This window comes from Struthio camelus, unplaced genomic scaffold (assembly GCF_040807025.1).
Source record: "Struthio camelus isolate bStrCam1 unplaced genomic scaffold, bStrCam1.hap1 HAP1_SCAFFOLD_110, whole genome shotgun sequence".
Taxonomy (NCBI): Eukaryota; Metazoa; Chordata; class Aves; order Struthioniformes; family Struthionidae; genus Struthio; species Struthio camelus.
In genome coordinates, this window is record NW_027182627.1 from 14,615 (window position 1) to 38,712 (window position 24,098).

Sequence of the window (24,098 nt, forward strand, 5' to 3'; positions counted from 1 at the left end):
GCGACCAGGGTGGCGACCCCTGACCCCTCCTCCATGGCGACCGGGGTGGTGACCTCTGACCCCTCCCCATGGCGACCAGGGTGGTGACCTCTGACCCCTCCATGGCGACCGGGGTGGTGACCCCTGACCCCTCCTCCATGGCGACCGGGGTGGTGACCTCTGACCCCTCCTCCATGGTGACCGGGGTGACGACCCCTGACCCCTCCATGGCGACCGGGGTGGTGACCTCTGACCCCTCCTCCATGGCGACCGGGGTGGTGACCTCTGACCCCTCCTCCATGGTGACCGGGGTGGTGACCTCTGACCCCTCCATGGCGACCGGGGTGGTGACCTCTGACCCCTCCCCATGGCGACCGGGGTGGTGACCTCTGACCCCTCCTCCATGGCGACCGGGGTGGTGACCCCTGACCCCTCCTCCATGGTGACCAGGGTGGTGACCCCTGACCCCTCCATGGCGACTGGGGTGGCGACCCCTGACCCCTCCTCCATGGCGACCGGGGTGGTGACCCCTGACCCCTCCATGGCGACCGGGGTGGTGACCTCTGACCCCTCCTCCATGGCGACCGGGGTGGTGACCTCTGACCCCTCCTCCATGGCGACCGGGGTGGTGACCCCTGACCTTCCCCATAGCAACCGAGGTGACCACCTCATCCCCTCCCTAGCAACCAGGGTGACGACCCTCCTCCCATAGCAACAGCCACCTTATCCCTGCCATAGCAACCAGGGTGACGACCCCCCCATAGCAACCACAACACTGTTCCTGTCACCTCTTAGCAACCAGGCAAACAGCCCCCCGTCACCTCCTAGCAACCGCGTGACAACCGCTATCCCCCCCACGGCAACCAGGGTGACAACGTACCCACAACAACCCTCATCTACCTTTGTCTTAGCAACCAGGGTGACAATTCTCACCATAGCAACCATGACCTGTCCTTGCCCTAGCAACCGCGGTGACGACCCCCCCTCAGCACCCGTGACCTGTCCCAGCCATAGCAACCGGGGTGACAACCCCCCCCCAGCAACCCCAACAACAGTCCCGTCACCCTGTAGCGCCGGGTGACAACGCCCATGCGGACGGGGCCCGGACGCCTGGGTCCCTCCCCCACCCCCGCTATGGGGCCGGGTGTCACGGCTGGGGGGGGGGAAGGACACGGGAGAGGGCCCAGGCGTCCGGGCTCCCCATCCCCCCCCCGAACCGCCGTCGCCACCTCGTTATTTTTAGCCCGCGGGGTGTTTTGGTGGCGGGGGGGGGGGGAACCCGACACCGTCGGAGCCGGGCGGGTGTTTACGGGACACAGCCGGCGGCGGGACGGCGGTCGGGGACGCCCCGGTGACGGGGGGGGGTGGGGGGACGGACGGTGGTGGGGGACACCCGGGGGGCGGCGGTGGGGGACAACCCCTCCCCGGGGCTGGCGCGGTGACGGCGGCGGGGACCCCTGGGTGACGCGGGGACAGCGGACGGTGACAGGCGGACGGCGGCGGTGGGGATCCCTCGGTGACGACGGTGGGGGGTGGTGGGGGCAGGGGACCTCCAAGGACTTAGCGGGTGACCCACGGGTGTAGGAGGACACCTGGGACCTCCAAGGACTTAGGGGGTGACCCACGGGTGTAGGAGGACACCTGGGACCTCCAAGGACTTAGGGGGTGACCCACGGGTGTAGGAGGACACCTGGGACCTCCAAGGACTTAGGGGGTGACCCACGGGTGTAGGAGGACACCTGGGACCTCCAAGGACTTAGGGGGTGACCCACGGGTGTAGGAGGACACCTGGGACCTCCAAGGAATTAGTGGGTGACCCATGGGTGTAGGAGGACACCTGGGACCTCCAAGGCCTTAAGGGGGTGACCCACAGGTGTAGGAGGACACCTGGGACCCACAAGGACTTAAGAGGGTGACCCATAGTTGTAGGGGGGCACCTGGGACCTCCAAGGACTTAGAGGAGGTCCCAGGTGTCCCTCTACATAGGGGCTTAAGGGAGTGCCCTATAGCTGTAAGGTGGCACCTGGGAGGGTCCCTGTCACCAGTGGGGTCCCCCCATTACTCTCACTAGGGAAGGGTCCCCACCACCAGGTGGGATCCCATCCCCATCACCAGGAGGTTCCCCATCACCAGGTGGGTCCCCATCACTAGGTGAGATCCCATCACTACCACCAGGTGGGTCCCCACCACCAGGTGGGATCCCATCCCCATCACCAGGAGGTTCCCCATCACCAGGTGGGTCCCCATCACTAGGTGAGATCCCATCACTACCACCAGGTGGGTCCCCACCACCAGGTGGGATCCCATCCCCATCACCAGGAGGTTCCCCACCACCAGGTGGGTCCCCATCACCAGGTGAGATCCCATCCCCATCACCAGGAGGTTCCCCATCACCAGGTGGGTCCCCATCACCAGGTGAGATCCCATCCCCATCACCAGGAGGTTCCCCACCACCAGGTGGGTCCCCATCACCAGGTGAGATCCCATCCCCATCACCAGGAGGTTCCCCATCACCAGGTGGGTCCCCATCACCAGGTGAGATCCCATCCCCATCACCAGGAGGTTCCCCACCACCAGGTGGGTCCCCATCACCAGGTGAGATCCCATCCCCATCACCAGGAGGTTCCCCACCACCAGGTGGGTCCCCATCACCAGGTGAGATCCCATCCCCATCACCAGGAGGTTCCCCACCACCAGGTGGGTCCCCATCACCAGGTGAGATCCCATCCCCACCACCAGGAGGTTCCCCACCACCAGGTGGGTCCCCATCACCAGGTGAGATCCCATCCCCATCACCAGGAGGTTCCCCATCACCAGGTGGGTCCCCATCACCAGGTGAGATCCCATCCCCACCACCAGGAGGTTCCCCATCACCAGGTGGGTCCCCATCACCAGGTGAGATCCCATCCCCACCACCAGGAGGTTCCCCATCACCAGGTGGGTCCCCATCACCAGGTGAGATCCCATCCCCACCACCAGGAGGTTCCCCACCACCAGGTCCCATCGTCCCCCGCCTTCCTCCTTCCCCGGGGACGGCAGCCATGGGCGAGCCGCAGGGCTGCTGCGAGCGGGTGGCCATCAACGTGGCGGGGCTGCGGTTCGAGACGCAGCTGCGGACGCTGCACCGCTTCCCCGACACCCTCCTGGGCGACCCGCGGCGCCGGCGCCGCTTCTTCGACCCCCAGCGCCGCGAGTACTTCTTCGACCGCCACCGGCCCTGCTTCGACGCCGTCCTCTACTACTACCAGTCCGGCGGGCGCCTGCGGCGGCCCCCCAACGTCCCCCTGGACGTCTTCCTGGAGGAGCTGCGCTTCTACCAGCTGGGCGAGGAGGCCCTGGGGCGGCTGCGCGAGGCCGAAGGCTTCCTGGCCGAGGAGGAGCGGCCGTTGCCCCGGCGGGATTTCCTGCGCCAGGTGTGGCTGCTCTTCGAGTACCCCGAGAGCTCGCAGGCGGCCCGGGCGGTGGCCCTCGTCTCCGTCCTCATCATCCTCGTCTCCATCGTGGTCTTCTGCCTGGAGACGTTGCCCGAGTTCCGGGACGAGCGGGACTTCTCGTTGCCCGTGAGCGCGCCCGCCGCCGCGTCCTCGTCCCCCTCGTCCTCCTCCTCCTGCTCCGTGTTCTCCTTGTCTTCATCCTCCTCCTCCTCCTCCGTGTTCTCCTTGTCTTCATCCTCCTCGCCCTCTTCCTTGTTCTCCTTGTCTTCATCCTCTTCTTCCTCCTCTGTGTTCTCCTTGTCTTCATCCTCCTCCTCTTCCTCACTCTCATCCTCTTCTTTGTCTTCATGCTCGTTCTCCTCTTTGCTCTCCTTCTCTTCGTTCTCCTTGCCCTCCTCGTTGTCATCATCCTCGTTCTCCTTGTTTCTCGTCTTCTTCATCCTTATCCTCTTCGTCCTCGTCCTCCTCGTCCTCTTCCTCCTCCTCGTTCTCTTTGTCTTCATGCTTCTCGTCCTCCTTGTCCTCCTCGTCCTCCTCGTCCTCGTCCTTCTCCTCGTTCTCCTTGTCTTCATTCTCCTGGTCCTCCTCATCCTCCTTTTCCTCATCCTCATCCTCCCGTTCTTCCTTGTCCTCCTCGCGCTCATCTTTGTCCTTCTTCTCCTCATGCTCCTCGTCCTTCTTCTCGTCGTCCTCGTCCTCCTCGTCCCTCTCGTCCTTGCTCTCTTTCTGCTCCTCGTTCTCCTTGTTCTCCTTGTCTTCATCCTCCTCCTCCTCGCTCTCCTCTTTGCCCTCGTTTTCCTCCTCTTCCTCATCCTCCTCTTCGTTCCCCTGGTCCTCCTCTCCCTCGTCCTCCTCATCCTCCACCTCCAGGCGTCCGGGTGCCCTCCAACCCCCACCAACCCTGCACGGGGAAGGGGCCCAGGCGTCCGGGTGCCCTCTAACCTCTTTGTACCCTGCACCGGGAAGGGGCCCAGGCGTCCGGGAGCCCTCCAACCCGCACCAACCGTGCACGGGGAAGGGGCCCAGGCGTCCGGGTGCCCTCTAACCTCCTTGTACCCTGCACGGGGAAGGGGCCCAGGCGTCCGGGAGCCCTCTAACCCCCTCCAACCCTGCACGGGGAAGGGGCCCAGGCGTCCGGGTGCCCTCTAACCCCCTCCAACCCTGCACGGGGAAGGGGCCCAGGCGTCCGGAAGCCCTCCAACCCCCTCCAACCCTGCACGGGGAAGGGGCCCAGGCGTCCGGGAGCCCTCTAACCCCCTCCAACCCTGCACGGGGAAGGGGCCCAGGCGTCCGGGGGCCCTCTAACCTCCTTGTACCCTGCACCGGGAAGGGGCCCAGGCGTCCGGGAGCCCTCTAACCCCCTCCAACCCTGCACGGGGAAGGGGCCCAGGCGTCCGGGTGCCCTCTAACCTCCTTGTACCCTGCACCGGGAAGGGGCCCAGGCGTCCGGGAGCCCTCTAACCCCCTCCAACCCTGCACGGGGAAGGGGCCCAGGCGTCCGGGTGCCCTCCAACCCCCTCCAACCCTGCACGGGGAAGGGGCCCAGGCATCCGGGAGCCCTCTAACCTCCTTGTACCCTGCACAGGGAAGGGGCCCAGGCGTCCGGGTGCCCTCTAACCCCCTCCAACCCTGCACGGGGAAGGGGCCCAGGCATCCGGGAGCCCTCTAACCTCCTTGTACCCTGCACAGGGAAGGGGCCCAGGCGTCCGGGTGCCCTCCAACCCCCTCCAACCCTGCACGGGGAAGGGGCCCAGACATCCGGGAGCCCTCTAACCCCCTCCAACCCTGCACGGGGAAGGGGCCCAGGCATCCGGGAGCCCTCTAACCTCCTTGTACCCTGCACAGGGAAGGGGCCCAGGCGTCCGGGTGCCCTCTAACCCCCTCCAACCCTGCACGGGGAAGGGGCCCAGGCATCCGGGAGCCCTCTAACCTCCTTGTACCCTGCACAGGGAAGGGGCCCAGGCGTCCGGGTGCCCTCCAACCCCCTCCAACCCTGCACGGGGAAGGGGCCCAGGCGTCCGGGGGCCCTCTAACCCCCTCCAACCCTGCACGGGGAAGGGGCCCAGGCGTCCGGGTGCCCTCCAACCCCCTCCAACCCTGCACGGGGAAGGGGCCCAGGCGTCCGGGTGCCCTCCAACCCCCTCCAACCCTGCACGGGGAAGGGGCCCAGGCATCCGGGAGCCCTCCAACCCCCTCCAACCCTGCACGGGGAAGGGGCCCAGGCGTCCGGGGGCCCTCTAACCCCCTCCAACCCTGCACGGGGAAGGGGCCCAGGCGTCCGGGTGCCCTCTAACCCCCTCCAACCCTGCACGGGGAAGGGGCCCAGACATCCGGGAGCCCTCTAACCCCCTCCAACCCTGCACGGGGAAGGGGCCCAGGCGTCCGGGAGCCCTCTAAGCCCCTCCAACCCTGCACGGGGAAGGGGCCCAGGTGTCCGGGAGCCCTCTAAGCCCCTCCAACCCTGCACGGGGAAGGGGCCCAGGCGTCCGGGTGCCCTCCAACCCCCTCCAACCCTGCACGGGGAAGGGGCCCAGGCGTCCGGGGGCCCTCCAACCCCCTCCAACCCTGCACGGGGAAGGGGCCCAGGCGTCCGGGTGCCCTCTAACCCCCTCCAACCCTGCACGGGGAAGGGGCCCAGGCGTCCGGGAGCCCTCTAACCCCCTCCAACCCTGCACGGGGAAGGGGCCCAGGTGTCCGGGAGCCCTCTAAGCCCCTCCAACCCTGCACGGGGAAGGGGCCCAGGCGTCCGGGTGCCCTCCAACCCCCTCCAACCCTGCACGGGGAAGGGGCCCAGGCGTCCGGGTGCCCTCCAACCCCCTCCAACCCTGCACGGGGAAGGGGCCCAGGCGTCCGGGTGCCCTCCAACCCCCTCCAACCCTGCACGGGGAAGGGGCCCAGGCGTCCGGGTGCCCTCTAACCCCCTCCAACCCTGCACGGGGAAGGGGCCCAGGCGTCCGGGTGCCCTCTAACCCCCTCCAACCCTGCACGGGGAAGGGGCCCAGGCGTCCGGGTGCCCTCCAACCCCCTCCAACCCTGCACGGGGAAGGGGCCCAGGCGTCCGGGGGCCCTCTAACCCCCTCCAACCCTGCACGGGGAAGGGGCCCAGGCGTCCGGGAGCCCTCCAACCCGCACCAACCGTGCACGGGGAAGGGGCCCAGGCGTCCGGGTGCCCTCTAAGCTCCTTGTACCCTGCACGGGGAAGGGGCCCAGGCGTCCGGGAGCCCTCCAACCCGCACCAACCGTGCACGGGGAAGGGGCCCAGGCGTCCGGGTGCCCTCTAAGCTCCTTGTACCCTGCACGGGGAAGGGGCCCAGGCGTCCGGGTGCCCTCTAAGCCCCCCTTTCCCCCCCCCGCAGATGCTACCGTCGTCGAGCAGCCGCTCCAACGGGAGCGACGTCCCTCCGCCGGACTCCTGGGCCCCGGCGGGTGGGGCGAGCGACCCGTTCTTCGCGGTGGAGACGCTGTGCGTGTGCTGGTTCAGCCTGGAGCTGGCGGCCCGCTTGGCCTCCAGCCCCAGCAAAGGGGCCTTCTTCCGGGACGCCCTCAACGTCATCGACGCGGTGGCCATCGCGCCCTACTTCGTGGCGCTGGGCACGGAGGTGGCGCGGCGGCGGGGGGCCGGCGGCGGCGGCGGGGGGCCGGGCCAACAGCCGGCGGCCGCCCTGGCCGTGCTGCGGGCCGTGCGGCTGGTGCGGGTCTTCCGGGTGTTCAAGCTGTCGCGGCACTCGAGCGGGCTGCAGGTGCTGGGCCGGACGCTGCGGGCCAGCCTGCGCGAGCTGGGCCTGCTCGTCTTCTTCCTGCTCGTCGGCGTCGTCCTCTTCTCCAGCGCCGTCTACTTCGCCGAGGCCGAGGCCGCCGGCACCGCCTTCACCTCCATCCCGCAGGCCTTCTGGTGGGCCGTGGTGACCATGACCACGGTGGGCTACGGCGACATGGCGCCCGTCACGCCCGGCGGCAAGCTGGTGGGCTCGCTGTGCGCCCTGGCCGGCGTGCTCACCATCTCGCTGCCCGTGCCCGTCATCGTCTCCAACTTCAGCTACTTCTACCGGCGCGAGGGCAGGGCCGACGCGCCGGCCCGCGCCGCCTCCCCCCGGCCCTGCCCTCGCCACCCGGCGCCCCCCTCGCCCAAGGGCGCCGCCGGGGCCCTGCAGAACGGGGCCTTGGGCGAGGGCGCGCCGCGCGACGGCGCGCTGCGCGACGGCGCGCTGCGCGATGCTGCATTGCACGACGGTGCATTGCACGACGGTGCGCTGCGCGACGGTGCATTGCACGATGGTGCATTGCATGACGGTGCACTGCGCGACAGTGCATTGCACAACGGTGCATTGCACGATGGTGCATTGCGCGACGGTGCATTGCGCGACAGTGCATTGCACAACGGTGCATTGCACGATGGTGCACTACACAATGGTGCATTGCACAACAGTGCACTACGCGATGGTGCGTTGCACGATGGTGCGTTGCACGACGGTGCACTACGCGACGGTGCGTTGCACGACGGTGCATTGCAGGATGCTGCGTTGCACAACGGTGCGTTGCACGACAGTGCACTATGCAACGGTGCGTTGCACCACGGTGCATCGCACAGCGCTGCGTTGCAGGATGGTGCATTGGGCGACGGTGCGTTGCACCACGGTGCGTTGGGCAGCGGCACCGTGGCCCCCACGGGGCGCCGGGTGACGCAGGTGTGAGCGGGGCGCACGGGGGCGCACGGGGGTGCTGGGGCCGGGGCTGGGGCTGTGCTGCGCGACGGTGCACTACGCGACGGTGCATTGCACGACGGTGCACTGCGTGACGGTGCACTACGCGACGGTGCGTTGCACGATGGTGCGTTGCAGGATGGTGCGTTGCACAACAGTGCGTTGCACGACGGTGCACTATGCAACGGTGCGTTGCACCACGGTGCGTTGCACGATGGGGCATGGCAAAACGGTGCGTTATGCAACGGTGCATTGGGTGACGGTGCATTGCACGACGGTGCATCGCACGATGGTGCACTATGTGACAGTGCATTGCCCGACGGTGCGTTGCAAAACGGTGCACGGGGCGGCGGTGCATGGGGCAGGCGGGTGACGCAGGGCCGAGTGTGCGACACCGGGTGTGCACGAGGGTGCACGGGGAGGTGCCAGCGGGGAGACCCGGCCATGGGTGCGCGCGAGGGGGCACGCACGAGGACGCACACTCGCACGAGGATGCACACGGTGCACGCAGAAGGACATTCGCACAAGGACGCTCACACGAGGATGCACGCGGTGCACGCACGACGGTGCACGCACGAGGACATTTGCACAAGGATGCACACGATGCGTGCACAAGGGTGCACGCACAAGGACATTTGCACAGGGACACTCGCACGAGGAAGCACACGACACACGATGGTGCATGCACAAGGACGTTTGCACAAGGCCGCTCGCACGAGGATGCACACGATGCATGCACAAGGGTGCACGCACAAGGACGTTTGCACAAGGATGCTCGCACGAGGGCGCACGCGTGGGAACGTGCGCACAGGGACACAGGCCGGAGGACGCGGCCACGGGGGGGACGCGCACAAGGGTGCGCACACGCAAGGACACGTGCACGAGGACGCGTGCATGATGATGCATGCACAAGCACACACGCACGGGGCTGCACATGCACAAACAGATGTGCACAAGCACACGTGTGCAGGGACACGTGCACGAGGACATGCGCATGGAGCCCCACGTGCACGAGAACGCGTGCACCGGGACACGTGCACAAGCACACGCGCACGGAGCTGCACACGCACGAGCACACGTGCACGAGGACACGCCTGCACCAGCACACGCCTGCACCAGGACACGCCTGCACGAGGACACACCTGCACGAGGACACATGCACGGAGCTGCACACGTATGAACACGCGTGCACGAGGACACGTGCACAAGGACGCGCGCACGGAGCCCCACACGCACGAGCACGCGTACACCGGGACACGTGCACGAGGACATGCGCACGGAGCTGCCCACGCACAAGCACGCATGCACCAGGACACGCATGCATGAGGACACACATACATGAGGACACATGTGCACGAGGACACACGTGCACGAGGACACGTGCACGAGGACACGCCTGCACGAGGACATGTGCAAGAGGACACGTGCACGAGGACACGCGTTCATGAGAACACGAGTGCACGAGGACATGCCCGCACCAGGACACGCATGCACCAGGATACGCGTGCACGAGGACACACCTGCACGAGGACACGCATGCACGAGGACACATGTGCACGAGAACATGCATGCACGAGAACACGCGTGCACGAGGACATGCCTGCATGAGGACACGCGTGCACAAGGACACACGTGCACGAGAACATGCGTGCACGAGGACACATGTGCACGAGGACACGTGCACGGAGCTGCCCTCGCACGAGGACACGCGTGCATGAGGACACACGTTCACGAGAACACGCGTGCACGAGGACACGCCTGCACGAGGACACGTGCACGGAGCTGCCCTCGCACGAGGACACGCGTGCACGAGGACACACGTTCACGAGAACATGCGTGCACGAGGACACGCCTGCACGAGGACACGTGCACGGAGCTGCCCTCGCACAAGGACACGCGTGCACGAGGACACACGTTCACGAGGACACACGTGCACGAGGACACGCCTGCACGAGGACACGTGCACGGAGCTGCCCTCGCACGAGGACACGCGTGCACGAGGACACACGTTCACGAGGACACGCGTGCACGAGGACACGCCTGCACGAGGACACGTGCACGGAGCTGCCCTCGCACGAGGACACGCGTGCACGAGGACACACGTGCACCGGGACACGGGGACCCCCGGGGACGCTCGCCGCCCCGCTGCGGCCCCACGCGTGTGCGCGGCCCCCGCCCCCGGCCCCGTCACCGGCCCCAAATAGCCGCGGCGGTGACACCCGATCTCCCCCCCTCCCCCGCCCGGCCAATAAAGGTGACGCCTGGGTGACGCGCGGGGGGTCGCGCCGCGTCCTGGGGCCCCCCGGACGCCTGGGCCCCTGGTGGGGGGGGGGGCGCCCGGACGCCTGGGCCCCTGGTGGGGGGGGGCACCCGGACGCCTGGGCCCATGGTGGGTGGGGGGGGGCCCCCCGGACGCCTGGGCCCCTGGTGGGGGGGGGCACCCGGACGCCTGGGCCCCTGGGTGGGTGGGGCACCCGGACGCCTGGGCCCATGGTGGGTGGGGGGGGGCCCCCCGGACGCCTGGGCCCCTGGTGGGGGGGGGCACCCGGACGCCTGGGCCCCTGGGTGGGTGGAGGCGCCCGGACGCCTGGGCCCCTGGTGGGTGGGGGGGGGGCACCCGGACGCCTGGGTCCCTGGGTGGGGGGGGGCACCCAGACACCTGGGCCCCTGGTGGGTGGGGGGGGGCACCCGGACTCCTGGGCCCCTGGTGGGTGGGGGGGGGGTGCCCGGACTCCTGGGTCCCTGGGTGGGGGGGGGCGCCCGGACGCCTGGGTCCCTGGGTGGGGTGAGGGCGCCCGGACGCCTGGGCCCCTGGTGGGTGGGGGGGGGCGCCCGGACGCCTGGGTCCCTGGGTGGGTGGGGGGGGCACCCGGCCTCCTGGGCCCATGGGGGGGGATGGGGACCCCCCCGGACGCCTGGGCCCCTGGGTGGGGGGAGCGATTGGGGTGCCCCGGAGTGGGGGCGGGGGGGGGAGAAGCGGTCGGGCGAGCTCACGTGACCACCCCCCAGGTGGGGGGGGCAGATCACGTGACAGACACCCGCCCCCATTGGAGGCGGAGGTCACGTGACAGAGCCCCTCCCCTCCCCCCCCGGGGAGGTCCGTCCCCAGCGGGCGCCGCCAGGGGGCGCGCGGGCTCCTCCCCCCCCCCCGCCCGGAACCTTGAAGGGCCGGAACGTTTGTGCGCGGCGCGGGCGGCAGCGGCGCCGGCGCCATTTTGCGGCGCCATTTTCCGGCGCCATTTTGCGGCGTCGTTTTCCGGCGCCATTTTGCGGCGTCGTTTTCCGGCGCCATTTTGCGGCGTCGTTTTCCGGCGTCATTTTCTGGCGTCATTTTCCGGCGCCGTTTTGCGGCGGCGGCGGCAGCAGCAGGTCGCGGTGCCGGTTCGGTGCCGGTTCGGCCCCCGGTTCGGCCCCGGCGGCCTCGGGCCGGACCATGCGCTGCTTCCTGCAGGGCGCGGGCGAGCCGGTGGCGCTGCCCGACGGCGTGGCCGTGCTGCTGGGCCGCGGGCCGCTCACCGGCGTCACCGACCGCAAGTGCTCCCGCCGCCAGGGTCCGTCCGGGCCCCCTCGGCGGACCCCCCTCCCCTTCCTTCTCCCCCCTCACCGGGCACCTCCGCCCCCCGGGGTACCTCGACCCCCCCCCCGGGACACCCTGACCCCCCCCCGGGGCACCTCGACCCCTCCCCGGGGCAGCCTGACCCCCCCGGGGCACCTCGACCCCTCCCCGGGGCACCTCGACCACCCTCAGGGCACCCTGACCCCCCCCGAGGCATCCTGGGACCCCCCCTGGGGTACCTCGACCCCCCTCAGGGCACCCTGGAACCCCCCCGGGGCACCTCCACCCCCCCGGGGTACCCCGACCCCCCTCAGGGCACTCTGACCCCCCCCCCGGGCACTCTGGAACCCCCCTGGGGCACCTCTGCCCCCTGGGGTACCCTGACCCCCCCCCCAGGGCAGCCTGACCCCCCCGGGGCACCTCGACCGCCCTCAGGGCACCCTGACCCCCCCCCCCGGGGCAGCCCGACCCCCCCCCGGGGTACCTCGACTCCCCTCAGGGCACCCTGACCCCCCCCGGGGCACCCTGACCCCCCCCGGACACCCTGACCCCCCCAGGGCAGCCTGACCCCCCCGGGGCACCTCGACCGCCCTCAGGGCACCCTGACCCCCCCCCCCCGGGGCAGCCCGACCCCCCCCCGGGGTACCTCGACCCCCCTCAGGGCACTCTGACCCCCCCCGGGCACCCTGGAACACCCCCCGGGGCACCTCTGCCCCCCGGGGCACCCCGACCCCCCCCCCGGACACCCTGACCCCCCCCCCGGGGCAGCCGGGACCCCCCCCTAGGGCAGCCGGGATCCCCCCCCCCCGGGGCAGCCTGACCCCTCCCTGGGGCACCTCGACCCCCCCCCGGACACCCTGACCCCCCCCCCGGGGCACCCCGATTCCCCCCCCCCACGGTACCTCGACCCCCCAGGGGCACCTCGACCCCCCCCGGGGTACCTCGACCCCCCTTAGGCCACGCTGGGGCCCCCCCAGGGTGTCTGACCCCCCCTCCCGTTAGGGCAGCCTGACCCCCCCCCACTTGGAGCACCCCGATCCCCCCCCAGGGCAGCCTGAACTCCCCCCCCCGGGGCACCTCAACCCCTCCCTCAGGGCACCCTGGGACCCCCCCAGGGGGCACCTTGACCCCCCCCTTAGGGCACCCTGGGGCCCCCCCGGGGCGTTCACACCCCCACAGGGCACCCTGGGACGCCTCCGGGGCACCCTGACCCCCCCCGGGGCAGCTGGGACCCCCCCCTTATGGCAGCCTGACCCCTCTGGGATACCTTGACCCCCCCCGGGGCACCCTGACCCTTCTCAGGGGCACCTTGATTCCCCCCCCAGCGCATCCTGGCCCCCCTCCCTCCCCGGCACCGTGACCCCTGCCAGACACCCTGGGGCACCCTGGGACCCCCCCCCAGACCCCCCCCAGCACCCTGGGCACCCCAGGACCGCCCCCGACCCTCCCCTAGCCCCCTGGATGCTGCAGTTCCCCCCCCCGGGCACCCCAGGACCCCCCTAGACCCCCCCCAGCACCCTGGGCACCCCAGGACCGCCCCCGACCCTCCCCTAGCCCCCTGGATGCTGCAGTTCCCCCACCCCGGGCACCCCAGGACCCCGCTAGACCCCCCCCAGCACCCTGGGCACTCCAGGACCCCCCCCCAGACCCTCCCCTAGCTCCCTGGATGCTGCAGGTCCCCCCCCCCGGGCACCCCAGGACCCCCCACCACCCCCCTGGGCACCCCAGGACCCCCCCCCCAGACCCTCTCCTAGCTCCCTGGATGCTGCAGGTCCCTCCCCCTAGGCACCCTGGGACCCCCCACCACCCCCCTGGGCACTCCAGGACCCCCCTAGACCCCCCCCAGCACCCTGGGCACTCCAGGACCCCCCCCAGACCCTCCCCTAGCTCCATGGATGCTGCAGGTCCCTCCCCCAGGCACCCTGGGACCCCCCACCACCACCCCAGGCACCCTGGGACCCCCCAGGACCCCCCTGGGCACCCTGGGACCCCCCCCAGACCCTCCCCTAGCTCCCTGGATGCTGCAGGTCCCCCCCCCCCCAGGCACCCTGGGACACCCCAGACTCCCCCAGGCACCCCGGGACCCCCCCCCGATCCCCCCCCAGCACCCTGGACACCCCCCAGGCCCCCCCCCAGACCCTGCGCAGCCCCCCCCCCCGGACCCTGCCCGCCCCTGGGCCCCCCCCAACCCAACACCTGCCCTCCTGGGGTCTCACCCCCCCAGGTGCCGGGTTGTGGGGTGGGGGGGGTCCCGGGGGTCCCCATTTCTCACCCCCCCTTCCCCCCCCCGCAGTGGAGATCGTGGCCAACTACGCGGAGCGCACGGCCCGGGTCACCCAGGTGGGGCCGGGGGGGGGTCGGGGGGGGTGTTTGGGGCATAACAGGGGTGTTCAGGGGGGGTGGGGGGTATTTGGGGCATGATGGGGGCATTTGGGGGGTGCTTGGGGCTGCTGGTGGGGTTTGGGGGGCAATAGGGGCATTTGGGGGGTATTTGGGGGGTGCTGGGGCAGTTTGGAGGCAATAGGGGCATTTGGGGGGGCTGAGGGGTATTTGGGGCATAATGGGGGTATTTGGGGTTTTGGGGGGCAATAGGGGCATTTGGGGGGCTGGGGGTATTTGGGGCATAATGGAGGGGTTTGGGGGGCAATAGGGGTATTTGGGGGGCTGGGGGATATTTGGGGCATAATGGGGGGGTTTGGGGGGTGCTCGGGGTGGCTGGGGGGATTGGGGGGCAATAGGAGCATTTGGGGGGGCTGGGGGGTATTTGGGGCATAATGGGGGGGTTTGGGGGGTGCTCGGGGTGGCTGGGGGGATTGGGGGGCAATAGGAGCATTTGGGGGCGGGGGGTATTTGGGGCATAATGGGGGGGTTTGGGGGGCGCTTAGGGTGGTTGGGGGGATTGGGGGGCAATAGGAGCATTTGGGGGCGGGGGGGTATTTGGGGCATAATGGGGGGGTTTGGGGGGCGCTTAGGGTGGTTGGGGGGATTGGGGGGCAATAGGAGCATTTGGGGGCGGGGGGGTATTTGGGCCATAATGGGGGGGTTTGGGGGGCGCTTAGGGTGGTTGGGGGGATTGGGGGGCAATAGGAGCATTTGGGGGCGGGGGGGGTATTTGGGCCATAATGGGGGGGTTTGGGGGGTGCTCGGGGTGGCTGGGGGGGATTGGGGGGGCAATAGCATTTGGGGGGGCTGGGGGGGATTTGGGGTGTGACAGTGATGTTTGGGGTAGGTGGGGGTATTTGGGATGAATGTAGCTGTTTTTAAAAGGGCTCCAGCTGGTTAGGGGGGTCGGGGGGCTCTCGGGGGGGTCACATCACACCCCGAGGGGGGGCACTGACCCCCCCCCCGCCGGCAGCGGGGCGTGAACCCCACGTCGGTGGGGCCGGCGGCGCTGGGCCGGGGGGGCTCGGCCACGCTGCGGCCCGGGCAGCCCCTCTGGCTGGTCAACGGGCTCTACCGGCACGAGCTGCGTTTCGAGGAGCCCCCCGAGACCCCCTCCCCACCCCCCAAAAGACCCCGCCGCTCCCCCGAGCCCCCCCCGGCCCCCGAGCCCCCCCCAGCGGCTCCGCTTGGCACCGCCACGGCCCCCTGCTCGTCTTCGCCGCCCCCGGCCTCCGGCCCAGCGCCCAGGTACCGGCCCCTCTTTTTTTTTCGGGGGGGGGAGAGGTCCCCCTATTTTGGGGGGGTCCCCCTATTTTGGGGGTCCCCCCCTGGGATTTTGGGGGGGATTTGGATGATTTTTGCTCCCCCACCCCCCAGATCGCCGGGTTCGACCTGGACGGCACGCTCATCGGCACCAAGTCGGGGAAGGTGTTTCCCACCGGCCCCGAGGACTGGAGGTGGGGAGGGGTCCGGGGGGGTCCTGGGGGGGGGCTGGGGGGCAGGGGGGGCCCCTCGGCCTCGTTTTTGGGCTGACCCCCCCCCCCCTTATTTTTCTTTTTCTTTAGGATTTTGTACCCTGAAATCCCCAAGAAGCTGAAGCAGCTGCACAGCGACGGCTACAAGGTGCGGAGCCCCTCCTGCCCCCCAGCCTGCCCCATAGCCCCCCCCCAGCCTGCCCCATAGCGTCCTCTCTGCCCCCCATCCTGCCCCATAGCGTTCTCCCAGCCCCCCAGCCTGCCCCATAGCCCCCCCCACCACCCCCCAGCCTGCCCCATAGCGTTCTCCCAGCCCCCCAGCCTGCCCCATAGCCCCCCCCACCCCCCAGCCTGCCCCATAGCATCTTCTCTGCCCCCCATCCTGCCCCATAGCCCCCCCACAGCCCCCCAGCCTGCCCCACAGCCCCCCATCCTGCCCCATAGCCCCCCACAGCCCCCCCATCCTGCCCCATAGCCCCCCCACAGCCCCCCAGCCTGCCCCATAGTGTTCTGTCTGCCTCCATCCTGCCCCCTAGCTTTACATAGCTCCCCTCAGCCCCCCAGCCTGCCCCATAGCCCCCCCACAGCCCCCTAGCCTGTCCCATAGCCCCTTTCTGCCCCCATCCTGCCCCATAGCGTTCTCTCTGTCCCCCAGCCTGCCCCATAGCTCCCTACAGCTCCCCATCCTGCCCCATAGCCCCCCACAGCCCCCCCATCGTGCCCCATAGCGTCCTCCCTGCCCCCCAGCCTGCCCCATAGCCCCCCACAGCCCCCCCATCCTGCCCCATAGCGTCCTCCCTGCCCCCCAGCCTGCCCCATAGCCCCCCACAGCTCCCCAGCCTGCCCCGCAGCCCTCCCCACTCCCTCGTTCCTCCCCACCTCCCCCCATACCCCACTGTTGCCCCCCTGCCCCCCATCCCGCCCCCAACCCACCCCCCGAGCCCCCCATCAGCCCCCGCTGACCCCCCCCTTGCCGCCCCCCCCCCCAGATCGTCGTCTTCACCAACCAGCTGGGCCTGGCGCGGGGCCGCCTGCGCCCCGCCGACTTCCAGGCCAAGGTGGAGGCCGTGGGGCAGCGCCTGGGGGTGCCCCTGCAGGTGAGCCCCCCCCCCCGGGACCCCCACCACCCTGAGGAAACCCCCCCGGGACCCCCACCCCAAGCAACACCCCCCCCCCCGGGGACTCTCGCCCAGGGGGCTTCCACCCTGGGGGCACCCGCAGTGGGGGGGCTGCCACCCCGGGGACCCTCATGCTGGGGGGGGGGCTCTGCGCGACACCCCCCTGGGAACCCCCCCCCACCCTGAGGAACCCCCCCCGGGGACCCCCACCTCAGGGATCCTCATGCTGGGAGGGGGGGTTCTGGAGGTGGCCACCCTGGGGGGGCTCTGGGGACCCCCCCCCACCCCAGGGACACCCCCCTGGGGACCCCCACCCTGAGGAAATCCCCCCCCCCCAGGGACCCTTGACCCAGGGGCTTCCATCCCGGCGGCACCCGCAGTGGGGGGGGGCACTACCCCAGGGACCCTCATGCTGGGGGGGGCGGCTCACCCTGGGGGGGCTCTGGGGACCACCCCTACCCCAGGGACACCCCCCTGGGGACCCCCACCCCAAGGGCCTGCACCCCGGGGGTCTTTGGAGACCCCCACCCTATGCCCCCCACCCGAGGGACCTCTACCTTGTGTGCCCCCCCGCCCCAGGGGACTCCGGGCCCCCCCACCATCTCAGGGCCCCCCCCCATGACCCCCCACCCACCGCGCAGGTGCTGGTGGCGACAGGGCCGGGGATCTACCGCAAACCCGTGCTGGGCATGTGGGAGCACCTGTGCGAGCAGGTACTGGGGGCACTGGGAGGGGCTGGGGGGGCACTGGGAGCACTGGGAGGGGCTGGGGGGGCCACTGGGGGGCACTGGAAGGAGCTGGGGGACGCTGGGGGGCACTGGGAGGAGCTGGGAGGCCACTGAGAGGAGCTGGGGGGGCCCTGGGAGCACTGGGAGGGGCTGGGGGGATGCTGGGGGGCACTGGGAGGAACTGGGGGGCACTGGGAGCCCTGGGGGGGGGGCCTGTGGGCCACTGGGCATGCTGGGGGGGCACTGGAGGGGCACTGGGAGGTACTGGGAGGGGCTCAAGGGGCACACTGGGAGCACTAGGGGGGCCTGGGGGGGGCGCTGGGTGTGCTGGGGAGCACTGGGAGCACTGGGGGGGGCCAGGGGGGCACTGGGCACACAGGAGGGCACTGGGGGGGCTTGGAGGGGGGCACTGGGCAGACTGGGGGTTACTGAGGGGGCCTGAGGGGGGCACTGGGTGCACTGGGGGGGTCCGGGGGGGCACTGGGCGCGCGGGGGGGCCGGGACTGAGGGTCTCGCGCAGGCGAACGAGGGTCTGGCCGTGTCGGTGGAGAAGAGCTTCTACGTGGGGGGTGAGCGGGGTCGGGGGGGGGCTTTGGGGTCCTGGGGGGGTCCCGGAGGGGTCCTGGGGGGGTCTTTGGGGTCCGGGGGGGGTCCCGGAGGGGTCCTGGGGGGGTCTTTGGGGTCCAGGGGGGGCCCAAGGGGTCTTTAGGTAGCTTTGGGTGGGGGTCTTTGGGGTCCTGGGGGGCGTGGGGGGGCTTCAGGGTCCCAGGGTGGTCCTGGAGGGGCTGTGGGGGGGGCCCTGGGGGGGGGGGCTGGGGTCCCAGGAGGGGGTTGGGGGGCCCTAGGGGGGGTTGGGGGGCGCTGGGGGTCCTGGGGGGGGGAGTTGGGGGCTATTGGGTCTCAGGGTGGTATTGGGGGGCACTGAGGGAGTTTTGGGGGTCCAGAGGAGGGTGGGGGGGCACTGGGGGTCCCGGGGGGGTCCCAGGGCTGCGGGGGGGGGCTCTGGCCCCCCCCAACCCCCACCAACCCCCCCCCGTTTGCCCCCAGACGCCGCCGGGCGCCCCCCGAACTGGGCCCCCGGGCGCAAGAAGAAGGATTTCTCCTGCAGCGACCGCCTGGTGCGACCCCCCCCCCACTCCCAGTGCTCCCAGTGCTCCCAGTTCCCCCCCCCCGGGGCTCCCAGTGCCCCCAATGCCCCCCCTGGGCTCCCAGTGCTCCCAGTTCCCCCCTGGGGCTCCCAGTGCCCCCCCCCAGGGCTCCCAGTCCCCCCCTGGGGCTCCCAGTGCCCCCCCCCAGGGCTCCCAGTCCTCCCCCCTAGGGTTCCCAGTGCCCCCAGTGGGGTCCCAGTGCCCCCCCCACCAGGCTCCCCAGTGCCCCCAGTGGGGTCCAATGCCCTCTCCCAGGCTCCCCAGTGCCCCCAGTGGGGTCCTAGTGCCCCCCCCGGGTCTCCCAGTGCACCCTGTGTGGTCCCAACCCCCCCCAGGGTCTCCCAGTCTCCCCAGTGTAGTCCCAGCCCCCCCCCGGGGCTCCCCAGTGCCCCCAGTGGGGTCCCAGTGTCTGCTCAGGTTCCCCAGTGCCCCCAGTGGGGTCCCAGTGCCCGCTCAGGCTCCCCAGTGGCCCCCCCCCAGGGTCTCCCAGTGCCCCAGTGTGGTCCCAGCCCCCCTCCCCCCTCTCGGGGGCTCCCAGTGTCCCCAGCGGGGTCCCAGTGCCCCCAGTGGGTGACGCGGCGGCGCCCCCAGTTCGCCCTCAACGCGGGGCTGCGCTTCCACACGCCGGAGGAGTTCTTCCTGGGCTGGGGGCCGGCCGCCTTCGCCCTGCCCGCCTTCGACCCCGTGAGTGTCACCCGGCGTCACCCGGCGTCACCCGGCGTCACCGCGCGGCCCCCCCACGCGGCCCCCGGCCCCGCGCGTCCCGTCCCGCGTGTCCCCCCCCCGACCCCGGGCTCTTCCTGGGCTGGGGGCCGGCCGCCTTCGCCCTGCCCGCCTTCGACCCCGTGAGTGTCACCCGGCGTCACCCGGCGTCACCCGGCGTCACCGCGCGGCCCCCCCACGCGGCCCCCGGCCCCGCGCGTCCCGTCCCGCGTGTCCCCCCCCCGACCCCGGGCTCTTCCTGGGCTGGGGGCCGGCCGCCTTCGCCCTGCCCGCCTTCGACCCCGTGAGTGTCAGCCGGCGTCACCCGGCGTCACCCGGCGTCACCACGTGGCCCCCCCACGCGGCCCCCGGCCCCGCGCGTCCCGTCCCGCGTGTCCCCCCCCCGACCCCGGGCTCTTCCTGGGCTGGGGGCCGGCCGCCTTCGCCCTGCCCGCCTTCGACCCCGTGAGTGTCACCCAGCGTCACCCGGCGTCACCCGGCGTCACCGCGCGGCCCCCCCGCGCGTCCCCGCAGCCCCCGGCCCCGCGCGTCCCGTCCCGCGTGTCCCCCCCCCCCACCCCGGGCTCTTCCTGGGCTGGGGGCCGGCCGCCTTCGCCCTGCCCGCCTTCGACCCCGTGAGTGTCACCCGGCGTCACCCGGCGTCACCCGGCGTCACCGCGTGGCCCCCCCACGCGGCCCCCGGCCCCGCGCGTCCCGTCCCGCGTGTCCCCCCCCCGACCCCGGGCTCTTCCTGGGCTGGGGGCCGGCCGCCTTCGCCCTGCCCGCCTTCGACCCCGTGAGTGTCACCCGGCGTCACCCGGTGTCCCGCGCCACGTCCCCTGCGTGTCCCCACGTCCCCCCCCCTGCGCCCCCCCCCCACGTCCCCCCCTGACGCCGATGCCGGGGCAGCGGGCGCTCGACCCGGCGGCGCCGCTCTGGGACCCCCCCGAGGCCGCCCTGGTGTCCCCCCGCCCCGAGGTGCTGGTGGCCGTCGGCTTCCCGGGAGGTGAGTGACCCCCCCCCCAACCTCGCTGAGCCCCCCCACCCCAAAACGGTGACCTCTGACCCCCCAGCGCCTCCCCCCCCCCCCCCCCGCAGCCGGCAAGACCACCTTCCTGCGGAGGCACCTGCTCCCGGCGGGATACGTCCACGTCAACCGGGTGAGGGGGGTCCGGGGGGGGTCCTGGGGGGGGATCCAGGCCCCCCGTGACCCCCCAAGCCCCCCCCAGACCCCCCAGGACACGCTGGGCTCGTGGCAGCGCTGCGTGGCCGTGGGGGGCTCCTGGGGGCTCTGGGGGGGTTCAGGGAGCTCCGGGGGGCTCTGGGGGGGCTCTGGGGGCTCCAGGGAGCTCTGGGGGGGTTGAGGGGGCTGTGGGGGGGTCCAGGCCCCCCGGATCCCCCCCGTGACCCCCCCGTGCCTCCCCCAGGACACGCTGGGCTCGTGGCAGTGCTGCATGGCCATGGGGGGCTCCGGGGGGCTCCAGGGAGCTCCGGGGGGGGTTCAGGGGGCTCCAGGGAGCTCCGGGGGGGTTGAGGGGGCTCTGGGGGGGTCCAGGCCCCCCGGACCCCCCCCGTGACCCCCCCGTGCCCCCCCCAGGACACGCTGGGCTCGTGGCAGCGCTGCGTGGCCGCCTGCCAGGCCGCCCTGGCCCAGGGCCGCAGCGTCGCCGTCGACAACACCAACCCCGACCCCGAGTCGCGGCAGCGGTGGGGGGCCCCGGCGTCCGGGGGGGGGTCCCGGGACTGGGGGGGGCTTCCTGGATCTGGGGGAGGAGTCCTGGGATCCTGGGGGGGGGTCCTGGGACTGGGAGAGATCCTTGGGATTCACTGGGGTGTCCCTGGGATCGGGGGGGGGGTCGTGGGACCGGGGGGACCCTGGGATCTGCAGGGGGGTCCTGGGATCCTGGGGGGGGGGGGTCCTGGGACTGGGGAGGGGCCCCAGGATCTGCGGGGGGGTCCTGGGATCCTGGGGGGGGGGTCCTGGGACTGGGGAGGGGCCCCAGGATCTGCGGGGGGGTCCATGGGATCCTGGGGGGGTCCTGGGATTGAGGGGGGTGGTCCTGGGATTGAGGGGATTCCCGGGATCGGGGGGGGGTCCTGGGACTGGGAGAGATCCTTGGGATTCACTGGGGTGTCCCTGGGATCGGGGGGGGTCCTGGCATCTTGGGGGGGGGTCCTGGGACCGGGGGGACCCCGGGATCTGCAGGGGGGTCCATGGGATCCTGGGGGGGTCCTGGGATTGAGGGGATTCCCGGGATCGGGGGGGGGTCCTGGGACTGGGAGAGATCCTTGGGATTCACTGGGGTGTCCCTGGGATCGGGGGGGGTCCTGGGATCGGGGGGACCCCGGGATCTGCAGAGGGGTCCATGGGATCCTGGGGGGGTCCTGGGATTGAGGGGGGTGGTCCTGGGACTGGGGGGGGGGCCCAGGCTTCTGGGGAGGGGTCCTGGATCCTGGGGGGGGGGGTCCCGGGATCGTGGGGGGGGTCCTGGGATCTGGAGGAGGAGTGTCCCTGGGATCAGGGGGCTCCTGGCATCCGGGGGGGGTCCTGGGATTGAGGGGATCCCCGGGATCGGGGGGGACCCTGGGATTGAGGGGGGGTCCCCGGTGGAGGGGGGGGGTCCCCGGGATCAGGGGGGACCCCCGGGACCCGCTGACCCCCCGCCCCCCCCCCAGGTACGTGGCCTGCGCCCGAGCCGCCGGGACCCCCTGCCGCTGCCTCCTCTTCACGGCCTCCCTGCAGCAGGCCCAGCACAACAACCGGGTCAGTCCTGCCCCACGGCTGCCCCACGGCCCCCCCCCGCCCCACGGCTGCCCCCCCTGCCCCACGGCCACCCCCCCGCCCCAGCCCGGACCCCCCCCCCCCCGCCGCCGCTGCCTCCTCTTCACGGCCTCCCTGCAGCAGGCCCAGCACAACAACCGGGTCAGTCCTGCCCCACGGCCGCCCCACGCCCCCCCCCCGCCCCACGGCTGCCCCACGGCACCCCCCCAACGGCCTCGACCCCCGGCTGCCCCACAGCCCACTCCTCCCATGGCCTGCACCCCCTGGCACTGCCCCATGGCCTGCCCCACGGCGCTGCCCCATGGGGTGCCCCACGGTACTCCCCCCACACACAGCCAGCACCCCTGGCTGCCCCCCGGCACCCCCCCACAATTTCCCCACGGCCCCCTCCCCACGGCCTGCCCCATGGCCTGGACCCCCGGGCTGCCCCACGGCACCCCCCCCGGCCTGCCCCACGGCACCGCCCCGGGGTGCCCCCCGGCGCCCCCTGAGCCCTCTGTCCCCCCCCAGTTTCGGGAGATGACGGAGTCGGGTCACGTGCCGGTGTCGGACGTCGTCCTGCTCAGCTACAAGTGAGGGGCGCCGGGGGGCCCTAGGGTGGGGGGGGCTGGGTGCTGGGGGGAGGGGGGGTGCTGGGGGGTGGATGGTACCGTGGGGTGGGTGCTATGGGGCAGGGTAGGTGCCGTGGGGTGGGTGCTGAGGGACTGGGTGCCATGGGGGGGGTGTCGTGAGAGGGGGTGCTATGGGGCAGGGTAGGTGCTGTGGGGTGGGTGCTGCCATGGGGTGGGGGCTGGGGGGGCTGGGTGCCGGGGGGGTGCCATGAGGGAGGTGCTGTGGGGCAGGGTAGGTGCTGGGGGGTGGGTGCTGCCGTGGGGTGGGTGCTGTGGGGTGGGTGCTGCCATGGGGTGGGTGCTGGGGGGGGCTGGGTGCTGTTGGGGGGGCGCCATGGGGTAGAGTAGGTGCCGTGGGGTGGGTGCCCCCATGGGGTGGGTGCTGACGGACTGGGTGCCATGGGGGGGGTGCCATGGGGGAGGGGTGGGTGCTGTGGGGGGGGGAATGGTACCGTGGGCTGGGTGCTGGGGGGGGGTGGGTGTCGTGGGGTGGGTGCTGTGGGGCGGGTGCTGCCGTGGGGCTGGGTGCCCCATGGGGTGGGTGCTGGGGGGGGGTTCACACGTGACCCCTTCCCCCATTTTGATACTTTCTCCCATTTCCTCCCCCCCCGTTGTCACCCCCCATTGTTCCCACTCCCATTGTCCCATTGTTCTCCCATTGTCCACATCATCCCGTTGTTCCCTCCCGTTGTTCTCCGTATTCTTCTCCCCGTTGTTCCCCCATTACCCCCATTGTCCCCGTCACCCCCCATCGTTCTCCCTGTTCTTCTTCCTGTTGTCCCGTTACTCCCGTTGTTCCATGACTCCGTTGTTCTCTGCATCACCCCATTGTCCCCATTGTTCCCCATTGTTCCCCATTGTTGTCCCCATTGTCCCCGTCACCCCCCATTGTTCTTCCTGTTCTTCTTCCTGTTGTCCTGTTGCTCCCGTTGTTCCATGACTCCGTTGTTCTCTGCATCACCCCATTGTCCCCATTGTTGTCCCCATTGTTGTCCCCATTGTTGTCCCCATTGTCCCATTACTCCCACTGTTCCCCCGCTGTTCTCCCTATTCTTCTCCCCGTTGCCTGTTGTTGTCCACATCATCCCATTGTTCCCCCACGTTGTTCTCCCCGTTGTTCCCCCATTACCCCCCATTGTTCTGTTCTTCTTCCTGTTGTCCCATTACTCCCATTGTCCCCCCCCCCACGTTGTTCTCCCCATTTTGTCCCGTTGTCCCCGTTACTCGCGTTGTTGGTCCGCGTTGTCCCCCTGCCGCGGTGACGGCGACAGGCGGCGGTTCGTGGCGCCGGAGGAGGCCGAGGGCTTCGCCCAGGTGCTGCGGGTGCCCTTCGTGCCGCACTTCGCCGACCCCCAGCGCCGCCGCCTCTTCTGCCAGTTCAGCCAGGGCTGAGCCCCCCCCCACCCCACCCCGGCGAGGGGCCCCGGCGTCCGGGCCGCCCCCCCAACCCCCCCAATAAAGGACCCAGGCGTCCGGGCAGCGG

The 24,098-nt window shown here is 71.4% G+C and overlaps 2 protein-coding genes across 2 annotated transcripts; both read left to right on the top strand.

Moving 5' to 3' along the window:
- Nucleotides 1–3,020: 3,020 nt before the first annotated feature.
- KCNA7 (potassium voltage-gated channel subfamily A member 7) lies at nt 3,021–8,104 on the top strand. The gene is made up of 2 exons (XM_068929253.1): nt 3,021–3,539; nt 6,770–8,104. The coding sequence occupies exons 1-2, from the start codon at nt 3,021–3,023 to the stop codon at nt 8,102–8,104; spliced, it is 1,854 nt and encodes a 617-aa protein (XP_068785354.1).
- Nucleotides 8,105–11,454: 3,350 nt separating this feature from the next.
- Nucleotides 11,455–24,098, top strand: PNKP (polynucleotide kinase 3'-phosphatase). Its single transcript, XM_068929254.1, has 16 exons — nt 11,455–11,664; nt 13,963–14,025; nt 15,025–15,299; nt 15,429–15,508; nt 15,617–15,674; nt 16,516–16,623; nt 17,286–17,357; nt 17,893–17,941; nt 18,420–18,490; nt 19,112–19,204; nt 20,132–20,228; nt 20,321–20,382; nt 20,820–20,929; nt 21,899–21,986; nt 22,515–22,576; nt 23,887–24,098. The coding sequence occupies exons 1-16, from the start codon at nt 11,547–11,549 to the stop codon at nt 24,005–24,007; spliced, it is 1,527 nt and encodes a 508-aa protein (XP_068785355.1). The 5' UTR covers nt 11,455–11,546; the 3' UTR covers nt 24,008–24,098.

What these genes read in the sequence shown, in the direction of transcription:
- KCNA7 (XM_068929253.1), top strand. Translation starts at nt 3,021, where the DNA reads ATGGGCGAGCCGCAGGGCTGCTGCGAGCGGGTGGCCATCAACGTGGCG. An exon ending in AGCGGGACTTCTCGTTGCCC is followed by an intron (nt 3,540 to 6,769) that starts GTGAGCGCGCCC and finishes CCCCCCCCGCAG; the next exon opens with ATGCTACCGTCGTCGAGCAG.
- PNKP (XM_068929254.1), top strand. Translation starts at nt 11,547, where the DNA reads ATGCGCTGCTTCCTGCAGGGCGCGGGCGAGCCGGTGGCGCTGCCCGAC. An exon ending in CCAGGTGGGGCCGGGGGGGG is followed by an intron (nt 14,026 to 15,024) that starts GTCGGGGGGGGT and finishes CCCCGCCGGCAG; the next exon opens with CGGGGCGTGAACCCCACGTC. An exon ending in GCCTGGGGGTGCCCCTGCAG is followed by an intron (nt 16,624 to 17,285) that starts GTGAGCCCCCCC and finishes CCCACCGCGCAG; the next exon opens with GTGCTGGTGGCGACAGGGCC.